We start from the raw sequence: 13,613 nt of genomic DNA, 5'->3' as shown, positions 1-13,613 counted from the left end.
TAGTTACATGCAATATTGTTCTCAGGCTAGTCCTGCAAGACTAAGGGTGTTAATATTATAAGAAGTTTAAAAACTGAAGGGTGTGAAGGTTGCAATTTGCATATTAGTGAAACTTCTTATATTCTTGCCTCTCCACGCTTCCTGTTTCTCACACAGCTGTCAAAGACTGAAAAATTTTGGTCAAAAGAAAGGTGGCAGGGGCTGTGTGTAATCCTGCCCTCAGTGGATTCCTGCAATGCACTGCAGTGGCTGCAAGGAACACTCACAGGATCATCCTACATGCCATATTTTTTGCATACAAGCCTGGAAACAACTTGGCACTCTATAATTGTTTTCATTTCCAGCTCCAGCCAGTGTGTGCTATGACAACAGGGAGGATGGGAACGGAAGTCCAAAGCATCTAGTTTGCCCATCCTATTGCATAATAAAAACATGTCCAAGTAGGCACCTAACACAGTGAAAAATAAAAGCACCAAAGATGGCCCATTGAGGCAGTTTCCTTATGAAAGAAATCTTGCTTCATTCATGGAATCAGATGTGAGATGATAGCTGTTTTCCATTAGTAATCTTCCTCAATTTGGCACTGCTTCTGCTGTTTATTTTTTCTTACTGGGAAAAAAAACATTAAGGAAGAAAAGTACACAGGGCCTGCTTGTTTATACAAATGAAGTGATCCATTTAAAAGCACCCTGAATTATTTGTTTTAGGTACTGTGATGCAGTGCAGCTCCTTCAAACTTCAACCCCACCTACAAAGAAATGTCTACAAGGCAACCCTCATATATTTCATGTATTCCTAACCCAGTGAGGTAGGCTAAGAAATGACCAAAAGTCAGCATTACTCAGTGCCTGTTGGCAAGATGGACCTCATATCTTTTGTTCTTCATGCAACAGTTCAGCCCAAAGGCTGAGTAGCTTTCTTCGCCTAGAGATCTGCACTATTGCCATTTGGAGGATAACAGCTGCAATAGATGAAGTGCACCACAAACGCACACATATTGCCCTCCTTCCTGGCTAGAGATCTTGCTGAGAAGATAGAAACAGTAAACGATTCTTACTTCCTTCCCTTCACCAGACTGTCTGGTTCCCACTGCAGGAAATCAGCAATTTTATGTAAGGCCACTAGGAGGGTCTCTTTGCAAGCCCACCAAGGGATCCTGGTCACAACTGATCATTATCTGCTACCATGATCTCTCAGCCAATTAGCTGATAGATGGGGAAAGCAAGCAAGGTTCCCCAGTGACTGCAAATGGCAGATGTGACATAAGTGTTGCACACAACCTGTGGACTGCCCACCCCCTATTCTACTCTTTATGCCACATTGTATGTGTGCATGCTTTCAAGTGAGTGTTGATTTCTGGCAACTTCCCCGGGGCCAGTCCCTGCAGTTCCCTTGGCAAGATTTTGGAAGTGGCTTACCCTTGCCTTCTTCCCAAGGCTGAGAATGAGTGACTGTCCCAAGGCTCCGGAGTTGGCTTCCTGCCTAAGACAGAACTCGAACTCAAGTTCTCCTGGTTTCTAGCCTGATGCCTTAACCATTTCACCAAACTGGTTCTGTTATACCACACTGATTTTTTCCTAATATTCAGTGTGAGGCATAAAGTGCCTTCATAACCTCAGGGTCAGTCTTCACTGAATGTCTTCATTTTATTCTTACTGTTGCCTCCTCTTTTTCCCCATTAGCTTTAAAGGAACTATGGATTCCATACTGGTGGTGCTGGTGCTGTATGCACATGAAGAGGACATTGATAGATCTGATATATTTCCCTCTATGTATATTGAGGGAAGCTAAAAAGGCATCATTTTGAGCAATATAATATTAGCTATTAACAGTTTAGGTAATAATGACTTTTACAGAAATTCATATATGAAAATATTAGTATGCTTATACTGTTGTGATATAAATGCATATATGGATTTAAGGCTTAAAATTCCAAGGAAGACTGTTTAGGTGGCTTCTTTTAAGTTTCCTTTTTTTACACTTGGAATATATTTTTGAGCATAACACATAATACAAACCATCATTTACGTAAGATTGTGCATATAGAAGCATGGTCTTTCTTTCCTTGTAACAGGTCGGTGAGATTAATATGCTTTCTTTAGTATGCGTTTAGATCCCATAAACATTGAGCTCAACCTAGTATACACTCATATCTTGTTTATTTTCAACAGAATGGCTCTCACAGGTGTGCATTAAGATTGCTTTTGGAGCACAAAGAATTAGCTTTTCATTTCTAGGGCCAGGGTTGGATTGGGCTCACAAGCATGCAAACTATAAAGTAGTTTGTTTGCTATTGGGTAGTTGGGCTTGTAACTCATAATTTATTACTGTTCATTGAGCCATCTGTGGTTTATTAAATGAGCAGTGGTTTAGCACGATGTGTGAACCAAACATCTGCTTCTGAGTTTGCTGTTTACAGATTCTGAGCTTGAGAACTAGAGCTTTCACACTTGTAGCCAAGGTAATAAAACTGTGAGACCATAAGTGCAGAAAAGCGTGTCTTTGTGTTCATTAGCCATTTATGCGTTTGTTAGCCGTTCAATACCTACCGCCATTCTGCGATTTCAGGTATGGGCATCCGTAAGAGGAAGGTCTATAATTTCACATAAACATTTCACAATTTCAAAACTTAATAGGCACGTCGCCCAATTATCGCGTCTTTTTAGATGTGGGGGTGCCTGCTTTCGGCAACCCTGGCGCCTGGTCTAGGATGGCAAAGGTGGGCCCTTCTCTTCACCAGCCTTGCTACCGATCCCCTGTTCGCAGGCTCTTGGTTTGCGACTCTCGATTTCGCCCTTCCCCTCCGAAGAGGAAGATGTGGCGCGGCGCCTCCGGAGGAAGGAAAGGGCAGCGGACGCTCGAACCCGGAAAGAGGTTTTCCGTCGAGAAGCTTTCGATTTGCCGCGGGAGAGACCGGGAGGTCGCAAAGGAACCGCTGGGTCAAGAGGGGCCGACGTGGCGGTGAGTCTCACAGCTGCGGGCGCTTTGCGTCTGTCCGGCGGACGGGCAGAGGAGAAACACCCCGCTGTCTCCTGATCGCGCCCCCAAATTCATCAGTCTCTTGATCCGGCTACAAAGTCCAGCTGTCTCTCTCGATCGCGCCCCAAAGTCCAGCTTCCCGTCCCTTAATCCAGCGTTTCCCAACCTTTAGGAACTTGAAGATGCGTGGACTTCAACTCCCAGAATTCCCCAGCCAGCTATGCTGGCTGGGGAATTCTGGGAGTTGAAGTCCACGCATCTTCAAGTTCCTAAGGTTGGGAAACGCTGCCTTAATCTGACCTGCCCCAGCCGGAAGCGAACTGGCCGGCCTTGAGATGAAACTGAACTACGTTATCTTCCAGCCAGCTCGTCCTCCCACCCGGGGTTTATTTATTATTTATTTATTTATTTATTTATTTATTTAATTTGTATACCGCCCTTCTCCCGAAGGATTGGATTTCCATTAAGTATCTCAAGGTGCAGGAAAGGGTCCCGCGTGGTTAAGTACTTTCCTTCACAGGAGCTGGTGTAGAAATCAGCCTCAGGAAAAAAAAAAGAGAGAGGGAAAGGAATATATATATATCATCCCTCACATACGTGTCCGGAGGGCAAGGTCTGCAGTGTTCCTTTTCATTCTTCCCTTTATCTGCAAGGCGGCTTTTTAAGGATTAGTTGTGGGTTGCATTTAATTCAGACCCTGAACCAGCCTTGCCAAAACACGACTAGGCTCACAGTATCCTCTGAAAGACCTGGCAATCGCAGTGATACTGGCTTTTGTTTTTGCCCCAAGATGTACTGATTTCCCCCTTTCCCCCCCCCCCAAATTGCAAACCAAATCGCAGTACAGAAAATAGCAAAGAAGTGGTGCAGCCGCTCTACCTGTTGCAAGGTCTGAATCTAAAAGGGTTAGAATCAGGCCTACATTAGTGCTCCCTTTTCTGGAATCTGCTAAGTTTGTAAGCCGCCCTGAGTCTTCGGAGAAGGGCGGGATATAAATGGAATTAAAATAAATAAAAATAAATAAATCTCGGGAGATTCTAACATCACATTTTCCCTTTGGGGAAGGGTGATTTCCAATGGAAAGAGGAAGCTGCTCTGTCAGAGCTTGTTTTTCCAGTCCTCAGCTAAGAGCCAGCCTCTCAAATCAGGTATGTGTAGCCTGGGCTGCTCAGACATTGGAGGCAAATGCCAGGATTGCCAGCAGCAGCTGCCCTACGAGAGGAGGGGCAGACATGAAGGAAGTAACTGCGAACAGGTAGCTATCTCTGTCAGGCTGGTTGAAAACTGCCCACGGGCAGGGCAGCTAATTCTCAGTCTCCGTGAGGCCCACGTTTGGACTTGCTTATAAGAAAAGGTCTGAAAGGTTTCTACAGAGCTATGGTGCAGAACTGAGAGAGCCAAATCTTCTGTCTGGCGAAGGTTTGAGAGGCACAGGGTCAAGGGTGGGGAGGGAGAGGACGTCATCTGGCCTGGACCTTAAGCTGAGAAATTGCTTAAATTTACAAATTTGCATTTTTTTAAAAAAAAAAACAGTATTTCAATAATGGTTGTGATTTTGGGATGTCTGGTTGTGCGCCATTAGGTCATCATTTGTTGTTCTACCCATGGGCTGCAAAAGGTGGGAGTTGCCAAGGTCTCTCTTGACTTCCTCACAAGGCCTGACGTGGTTTGTAAAAGTTCCTTGAATAGGCCAAAAGACGCAAGGCACTTGGATTGTGGACTAAGACCTTTTGAATTATTAGGCAAATATAAGAGAAGGCAGGCTTGGTCATTGGGATATTTTGTTCAGTTCCAAGAATAGCTAGAAAGTATGGGGGGGGACATTAAGGGGAAAAGGCTGCTAGAAAGCTGAAGGGAAATGAAGTTTGATTTTATGATAGTTGTTTCTGTTTTCTATCACAATCTTTAACCAAATTAGGGAGGGGTGTTCCCTCCCCCAGGATGGAAAATAGGGTGGGGATAAAGGGATATATGAAGGCAGGAATAAAGGTATGGATGGCATAGAAACTCAGGCTGAAAAGCCTTTTGAAGTGAGAAACATCAGTTGGGACAGAAAGGATTTATCTAACAGATGGAAGAAAAAGGTGTCCTTACCTCTTTGAAAGTTATTAAAGTAACAGTACTAACTGAGGACTCTTAGGTATTGAAAACCTCCTTTAATTGACTCCTAAACCCAGGTAAAATAAGCAGGATTAGTCCTGATCAGGACTTGGATGGGAAACTTCTGAAAAGTACTAGGATGGTGGACTAGACTGAGAAGTTGAAAAACCTTCCCAGAAGATATTGGCAAACAACGCCAGCGCTGCTGCCAAGAAATCTATGCACTGCTGCATAGATCTATCTGAGAAGTCCCCAGGAGCTAAATTCATTGTAAGAGAGACTCACCTTCCACTCTCCAGGGATCCCTACCAGGAGAAAATGGTGCTGGTGATGACCTATAAAGCCCTAAATGGCATGGGCCCGGATTATCTGAGGGAGCATCTGCTGCCAGCGTCAATTTCCCATCGTCCTGTGCGCTCCCACAGGGAGGGCCTCCTCAGGGTACCGCCGGTCAAGGATTGCCGACAGGCGATCCCCATGGAATCAATTGCGCCTGCCCTGTGGAATCAATTGCCAACGGAACTCCGGACTGCCCCCGACCTTCGTTCATTTCGCCGGGACCTAAAAACCTGGCTCTTTGAGCTCTTTAATGATTTTAAATTGTGATTTTGACTTTTTGGGGCTATACTTAATTTAATTTAATTTTAATTTTACTATTGTATTGTTTTTAAATTTTGCCTTGTAAACCGCCCTGAGTCCTTTGGGAGTAGGGCGGTATATAAACTGAAATAATAATAATAATAATAATAATAATAATAATAATAATAATAATAATAATAATAATGATGATGATGATGATGATGATGATGATGATGTTTCCAAGGTTGATCTCCATGCAGAGGCATATTTGCACTGCTTGATGATCCTTGCAAGGGGATTGTCCATCTGAATCCATCAGATAGCAAACTTTTGGGGTTATCAATTGAAGGAGCACCTAGAACAGCAGATGAAGGAGGAGCAGGAGAACCAACTCACTAGTTTCCTGCCTGTCTTTTCAGCTTTCCTTCTTGTGAGCGAGGAAGAAAGGACAGATGGGTCCATGTTTTCAGAAGACAGCTGCTGTAAAACACTCATCCTAAGCAATGTTGGCCATGTGATATTAATTAGTTCCTGGTATGTTTTAGAGAAGAAATTATTGCTCAGAGTTTTCTGAATTTTCTGGGTGGAAAAAAGGTCTTGCTTTATCGGGATTAGTAATCACTGAATATCAATAATCTACGAATTTACAAGCACACAAAGAAAAATTCAGCTACTCTCTCTTAATAGAGTAGATTATATATTGTGCATTAAATTCAACCTATTTCTATACTGATGTTTTTTATATGAGTGTTTTGCATGTCTACACAGCCATTAAGAGGAGATCCCCAGAATCAGGGACCCCTAACAGTAAATATTTAAATAACAATACATATTTAAATAATTTACATTTCTTTATAGACACCCAGATCTGCTTCCTTGAAATAATCTTGCTGTTCTTGCTGACTGTAGACCCAAGCATGGAATTTCCTTAAAACTTAATAGCTGTTTCCTTTGAAGAATTGGTGATGTGGAACTATGGCTGCTGACAGAGAAGTACTCCATGTGATTAAGGATTTAAAGAGTAAGTATGTGTGGCTGCTCTCCAAAAGGATGGGCATTATCTGGGTTCTGTTTGGGTATATTTCTCACATATCCCTTGGAATTTGTATTCTTTTGTATTGTGTTTATATTATGTTTCATACCTGGTATCTGAACAAAGCACAATTGATGGCTGTGGAATAGGCAGTTCTGCTGACCTTTTTAGGAGAGTCACTTAGAACCCAGCCAGAATTAGAAAGAGTGACCAGACCCCAGTCGCTGAAGGTAGCCTGTTAAAATTGAAGCAGTTTTTCAGTTTTGCTCTCTGGGAGATTAACATAATCTCTAGGCAAATCTCTAGCTAGAAAGAATTAGCCAGAAAACCACAGATAAGTGCCTATCATGCCACAGGCTAGAAAAGAAACTGCTCAGAATGGAATAATTAACCCAGTGGAATCATGTGTGCCCATCCGAGTTTAGCAGGAGCTTATAGTGGCATCGGTTATGCTTCTGTGGCAAACCTCATGTATCTTCACTGCATTTATTTGGAGTTGCCCACCACATACCTTCCTGCAATTTGAAAGATGCCTGCAAGAATAAAAGGCAGATTATTCTAAGGCCTACTCACCACATCTACAGCATCTAGCAGGGATGCCATAATCTGAAGAAATTATTCTGATGCTTCCTTGATATCCTTCCCTGATACCCTTTACACATAGGAGGTTATGAATGTTGACTGCAATGCTGTCTGTGTTCACTGTGCTGTAACTATGACACTGTCATATACAGGCCTCGAACAGATTGGCATCAAAGATGGGAATCACTGGGTAAGACCCGAAGCTAGACGTGGATGGGTTCTTGACAAACAGATTAACAGGGCCGGAGTAATAAAATTAAATTCAGAGTAGACTTGGGTTGTTAGAAGTTCAGCAATAAAAAGTACAGACCCTCCCAGTCAATTTATCCTGCATGGAAGGCAGGGATATACCTGAAAGTTGAGCTTTCTGGTTGAAGGTATGAGTAATAAAACAATGAGTAGGGCATCCCATCAATTAACATATTTTACTGTATGAGTCAACCTGCCTTTGATTGATTGATTGATTGATTGCCTCTTTGCCCAGAACAGATCAACCTTTTTTTTTAATCTGTTCCTTTGCAAGAAGGGAGGTCATGGCATAAATAACCTTGCCGAATGAGCTTTTCTTTTATGCTCTTTCCATCATCTTTCCTTCCTTCCTTTAAAATGGTTTCATGGAAGTCGGCCTTTTTTTTTGCTAGACTATTAAGTCCCTCTATGGGGTCGTCCTAGATATATCTCCTCTTTGTTCCTTGTTCTGACATTTTGGCCAGACTGTAATACAGGGGTCTTCAAACTTGGTAACTTTAAGACTTGTGGACTTCAACTCCCAGGGCTGGCTGAGCAATTCTGGGAGTTGAAGTCCACAAGTCTTAAAGTTGCCAAGTTTGAAGACCCCTGGGTATAATGGGTATGTTTGACACACTCTCTTCACCTGATTTTAACTTTAGGAGGAGAAATGCTACAGCAGGACTCAAATGTTTTATGAGTTCCCTCTATTCCCACTAGATACGCTGGTTGATTTAAATCAAAACTACCGGGAGCGGGGTCTCCCAGTGACAGATGGTAGCCAGGAACTGCAACCATTCTGTTCCCAACTGGAATTTCTACTGCAGGTAAGAGACTCAGTCATCAATTCCAGGACGTGGCTTGGCAACAGGCATTTGGGCTGTTGGGCTCCTGGAGGTTGAGAGCAGGAGTTGCTGCAGTTTCAGAAACCCTCTGCTAGGCTTAATTCAGATCTCTGACAATGTGGTCTTCTGCTCTTGAAGCAGGGAGGAGAAAGAATGTGTCTGAGGGAGAGGGAGGGAGGGAGGGAGGGAGAGAGAGAGAGAGAGAGAGAGAGAGAGAGAGAGAGAGAGAGAGAGAGAGAGAGAGAGAGAACTGTTCTAACTAATTTCTGCTCATTGCATGCATTGGTAGCTGCCACTATCAAAAATCCTCATTGATAACACCCAAGAAATACTATAGAATCCCCAAGTAAAGAATGGTTTTCTACACCTAGATTATAGAGTCCATCACAAGAAATACAATTTAAATTGGTTCTAGTTACTAATGTTGTAACATAATGCACTCCCAGCTTTTGAAGTCACTCCTTACTCCTTAGGCCAGGGGTAAGGGTGCATCATAGCAAAACCGCGCCCACCCCATTGCCGGCAATGGCAAAAAAGTCACAATATGTTGCAACACGTCACTGACGTTGACGTTGCCTTAAGCCAGGGGTAGGCAACCTCGGCTCTTTTATGACTCATGGACTTCAACTCCCAGAATTCCTGAGTCAGCTGACTCAGGAATTCTGGGAGTTGAAGTCCATGAGTCATAAAAGAGCCGAGGTTGCCTACCCCTGCCTTAGGCAAAGTCTCATCTTTGGGTTGCCTCAAAAGATTTTTACTTTTTGCTTTGTGATAAACAGCAGGAGTACAGAGTTATTTTCCCCCGGCATTCCTATCTGAATCTCCAGTATCTTTATAGTATTCCCTAAAACACACTTACTTAGAAAATCTATTCTTCAGTTCTGTCACCAGTCAGCTTACAATCAGCTACAGAATCATTGATGAGAATGAAGAGCATATAAACATTAATATTATTTTTCCCCATTCCTCCATGTTCTAGTATGATTTGAAAGAAAAGAAAAATCTCTTTGGACAGAAAAAAGATTATTGGGATTTTCTGAGCCGAAACCTCACCCGGCATAACAGCAACCCACATGCAGGGGTTCAACATGTCGTTTCTTTAGATAAGGTAAGATTAGTGTATATTTTATGTGAGTTTATTTTAGAATATAGGGGGCAGTGTGGATTGGTGAGAACAAATCAACTGTGCTGCATTTCTCTTTGCCATGGGAAAAACATAGAAGAGATATGGGAAATTCTTCAAATCCGGAATGTTCCAGATATTGATGAGTTACAATTTCTAATATCTTAAACTGCAAGGCTAATGATGAAGGATCATTCATCACTGCTAGCTGGGCTATTCTGAGTAGTAATTCAGGAACATCTGTGAGTCATCCAATGGTGGCTTAAACAACTCGCCATTCAAGAAGCAAGACAGTAAGATGATATTCACAAAGATGACAGTAAATACTGTTTCTACAGTTCTGTGTCAACCTGTTACCTTCCAGATACGACATGTTACAAATCCAGCCTGCTGTATGAGGTTTCTGGGAACTGTAGTTCCAATTCATGTATCTCAGGGGTAGGCAACCTTGGCTCTTTTATGACTCGTGGGCTTTAACTCCCAGAATTCCTGAGGCAGCATGCTCAGTTGAAGTCCACAAGTCATAAAAGAGCCAAGGTTGCCTACCCCTGATCTATCGGGAGGTTGTTAGGTTTGGGAAGATTGAGGCAATTAATTCTTTCATTTTTGAAAATTTTTGGAAATGTATATCATAAAATAGGGACGCAGTGGCTCAGTGGGTTAGGATGCTGAGCTTGTTGATCAGAAGGTCGGCAGTTTGGCGGGTTGAATCCCGAGTGCCGCGTAGCAGAGTGCGTGCCTGTTACTCGTCCCAGCTTCTGCCAACCTAGCAGTTCGAAAGCACGTAAAAATGCAAGTAGAAAAATAGGGAGCACTATGGTGGGAAGGTAACAGCGTTCCGTGCGCCTTTGGTGTGTAGTCATGCTGGCCACATGACCACGGAGACCTCCTCGGACAAGCGCTGGCTCTTCAGCTTTGAAACAGAGATGAGCACCGGCCCCTAGAGTTAGAAATGACTAGCATGCATGTGCGGGGGAACCTTTACCTTTACTATATCATAAAAAACACTAAACATGTTACAAAAGGAAATGTAGTTACTATAGCAATCTGGTTAGTCAAAATGATTTGCCAGAAATACATTCCAAGATTAGCTGTTCACATTTATCTCTTTCTACAGCTCCATTTTTAAGCTTTTAAAGATCTACCCAGATACACAGTGTTAGTTTTATTTTTAATGTCTGGGACCAATATAATCTCATTGCAATTTCCTTAATTTGAACAATTTTTTTCATCCCTTTGAGCTTCATTTCAGCCTTTCATGTCAAGAGCATTCTGTTACTGATCACATGTACATATAAACTAAACTAAAGTTTATAAAACTGAAACAATTGGTTTGGCGCATTGTGATAAACAAAACTGAATATAGTACATTATTTCCTAGGTCAGTGTACAGTTGTGAGGTTTGTTGAATGGAATTACTGAATAATTCTACCTCCCTTGTTGACAACATGCATATGCCCAGGAGTTCATACTGTATTCTTCCAAAATCATTCTTTTCCACTGAAATAATGGGAAGGTGTCCTAGAATTGTGCTCTGTGTTTTAAATAGGAATTAGCCTTTGTGTTTGACAAAGGGAACCCGATAAGAAATGGGAAGAATGTTTCTATGGTAACATAGGGTTAGGGTTAAATACTTCAAAGACCTATGGTGTCTAATATTTTTAAAGAATCTTTTTCACTTTAATTTCTTCCTTTAAGAAGAAAAAAAAGAATTTTTCCATCTAGCAATTATAATGTACATTGGTTGTGATTAGCGCAAGTTTGACTAATGTAATATTCTATTTAGTGCACAATGTAATTAGATAGGAGGTCATGTTTAATGAGACCCAAAATTCAGCTAATGCTCAATTAAGGCTAACTACTGTGCTGTTGCAGTTGGGATTTTAGACTGTTAATTTTTCTGGGTGCAAAATGTAATAAGGAATGTTTTCAGATCTGTCTTTCCTTTATTAACATCCTTTAAACTCAATCTATCCACAGAAGCAGGCATTGTCACTGATAGTCTGGCCCCTCCCTCAAAAATCTATAATATTTCAAAAGAGGACAGGAAGGCCTGGAGGAACTTTGTCCATAGGGTCGCGATGGGTCGGACACAACTTCGCAACTAACAACAATATTTCAAATGTTGTAGTGTTATGTGTCATTTTGTAAATCCCAATTTTTATCAACACCAAAGGCAGTTTTCTTTTTTGCCTTGCATCTTTAGTCCCCTCTAGTGTCCAATTTAAATCATAAGGTCTCTAATTTCTCTTATGATTTACACAAGACAACATAATTCTGGTTTCCACAACAAGCTGTTTATTTCATACAGTATAGTTGGTTCCAACATTTTATAGTAAAAGTTTAAATGTTCCAAATTTCTCTAGACCCTTAATTCATTTATAACATTTTTGGTTTCAAATCTTGTTTAATATTTTGCCATTTATTTCAAATTCTTTGAGCTCCTAAACGTATAGTTAATTTTTCTGGTATACAGAAATGAAGATAGACTCACAAGGTGCCTTTTCAAATTTGTCATCCCAAAGATCTCTATAACTTTAAGATAGTTAGATAAGCAATTCCCGGAACAGTTAGAAGCAAGATTAGTCAACTTAATGTTCTTTAAAAGGCTCTGTCATGGTTGTGAGCTTGATAATTAAACACTTTATCTCCTGGCATTCAAACCAATGGAGGAACCACTGTCCTGCCTAGGGTACAGCCATCTGGAGCAGATGTGGGTCCCATCTCCTTATCCTTGGTTTGAAAAATGTTCATGGCTTATTTCTAGCAAGCTGGAACCAATTGCCATATTTTCCCTAGAAATATCACTTTGAATAGTGCAAACTCAAATAGTGTGACCCCTTTGTGGGATTCAGTACTAATTGAGACCCAGGTGTAATTGAGTAACCTCTTACCGGCACATAAGATTGGGTTGCAACTCTTTAAAGTGTTTTTTTATTATTGATAAGAAATTGTTGAAGTTTTGAGCATAGATTATTCCAGGAATGCATATAAAGGAGATACAGCGTTCCCTGACATACTTACCACTGCTTGATTACATTGCTTTCTTTATTCAGGTAGTCCTCACTTAACAACCACAATTGGAACCAGCAACTTCATCACTCAAGAGATGCAGGCATTAAATTAAACATCATGTGAATGCAACTTCTTGCCAGCTTCCCCTTTGACTTTGTCAGAAGCTGGCTAAATGGTTATCACATGACACCAGGGACACTGTAAACATCATAAATTTGAGGACTGGTCATAAATTTCAGTGCCATTTTAAGTTCAGATGGTCACTATACAGGGCAGCTATTATGTAAGGACTACCTATCTATGTGCCGTATGCATATATACCCGTATATATGCACATACACATACATAAGCGTTCACACACGTACCTACAAAAATATATACACGCTATTCTGTTTAGAACCTTTCAGTCATAGTTCTATAGCAAGGTAGTGCAGTTCCCAAGGAAATGTGGTGATAGTTCATTCTTTATTTAGACTGGTGAAAAATATCAGTATGGATTGATTTGCACCAAGACTAGGACATTGGCACAATGGATCATTGCAGTGGAAGCAAGGGGGAAAGACAAATTACAGGGAACTTAGAAGAAGATGTAAGCCAAGTTGGATAGTCTCTAGGGCAGGGCTTTTCAACCTTTTCACCCACTGTACCACTTTTAGGATATGGCAACATCCAAGTACCACCAGTCGCCCAGCAAGGTGTCAAAAACTTGATGACCAAAAAAAAAAAAGGAAAAAAGCGATGAAGTACAGGTAGTCTTACAACAGTTTGCTTAGTGACTGTTCGAAGTTACAATGGCACTGAAAAAAGTGCCCCCCAAGCCACAGCAGAGCAAGACACCTGCCTGCCTGCCCAGCAGCGTTCTTCCTCCTGTCCGAGGTTTTCATTGTTGTGAGCATTTCTGTTGAGGATTGGCAGCGGGGGTGGGGTGGGGTGGGGTGTTTGGTTTTTATTTCCCCCCCCTCTGCTGGGTGGTTGCAGCAGGTTTTGGTCACTTCACATGACTCTGGGGCACTGTGACCGTCGTAAATATGAATCAGTTGCCAAGCAACTGAATGTAAATCATAAGACCCTGGAAATGCTGCAACATTCCAGTTGATCGGCGCTTCTGGGCTCAGCAGAAGTGCCAGGA

General features: G+C 41.8%; 1 protein-coding gene across 1 annotated transcript in view; it reads left to right on the top strand.

The window, feature by feature from the left end:
- Nucleotides 1-2,840: 2,840 nt before the first annotated feature.
- Nucleotides 2,841-13,613, top strand: part of RUFY4 (RUN and FYVE domain containing 4) — a 28,795-nt gene continuing 18,022 nt past the window's right edge. Inside the window, exons 1-4 of the mRNA XM_083348297.1 lie at nt 2,841-2,961; nt 6,517-6,679; nt 8,222-8,328; nt 9,326-9,454. Coding sequence (XP_083204423.1) covers nt 6,634-6,679; nt 8,222-8,328; nt 9,326-9,454 — 282 coding nt within the window. The 5' untranslated portion in view covers nt 2,841-2,961; nt 6,517-6,633. The remainder of the gene's footprint in view (nt 2,962-6,516; nt 6,680-8,221; nt 8,329-9,325; nt 9,455-13,613) is intronic.

Source organism: Vipera ursinii, assembly GCF_947247035.1.
Source record: "Vipera ursinii genome assembly, chromosome: 1".
NCBI classification, from domain to species: Eukaryota; Metazoa; Chordata; class Lepidosauria; order Squamata; family Viperidae; genus Vipera; species Vipera ursinii.
The sequence above is the reverse complement of the archived record's forward strand: the minus strand, read 5'-3'. Positions and strand labels throughout refer to the sequence as shown.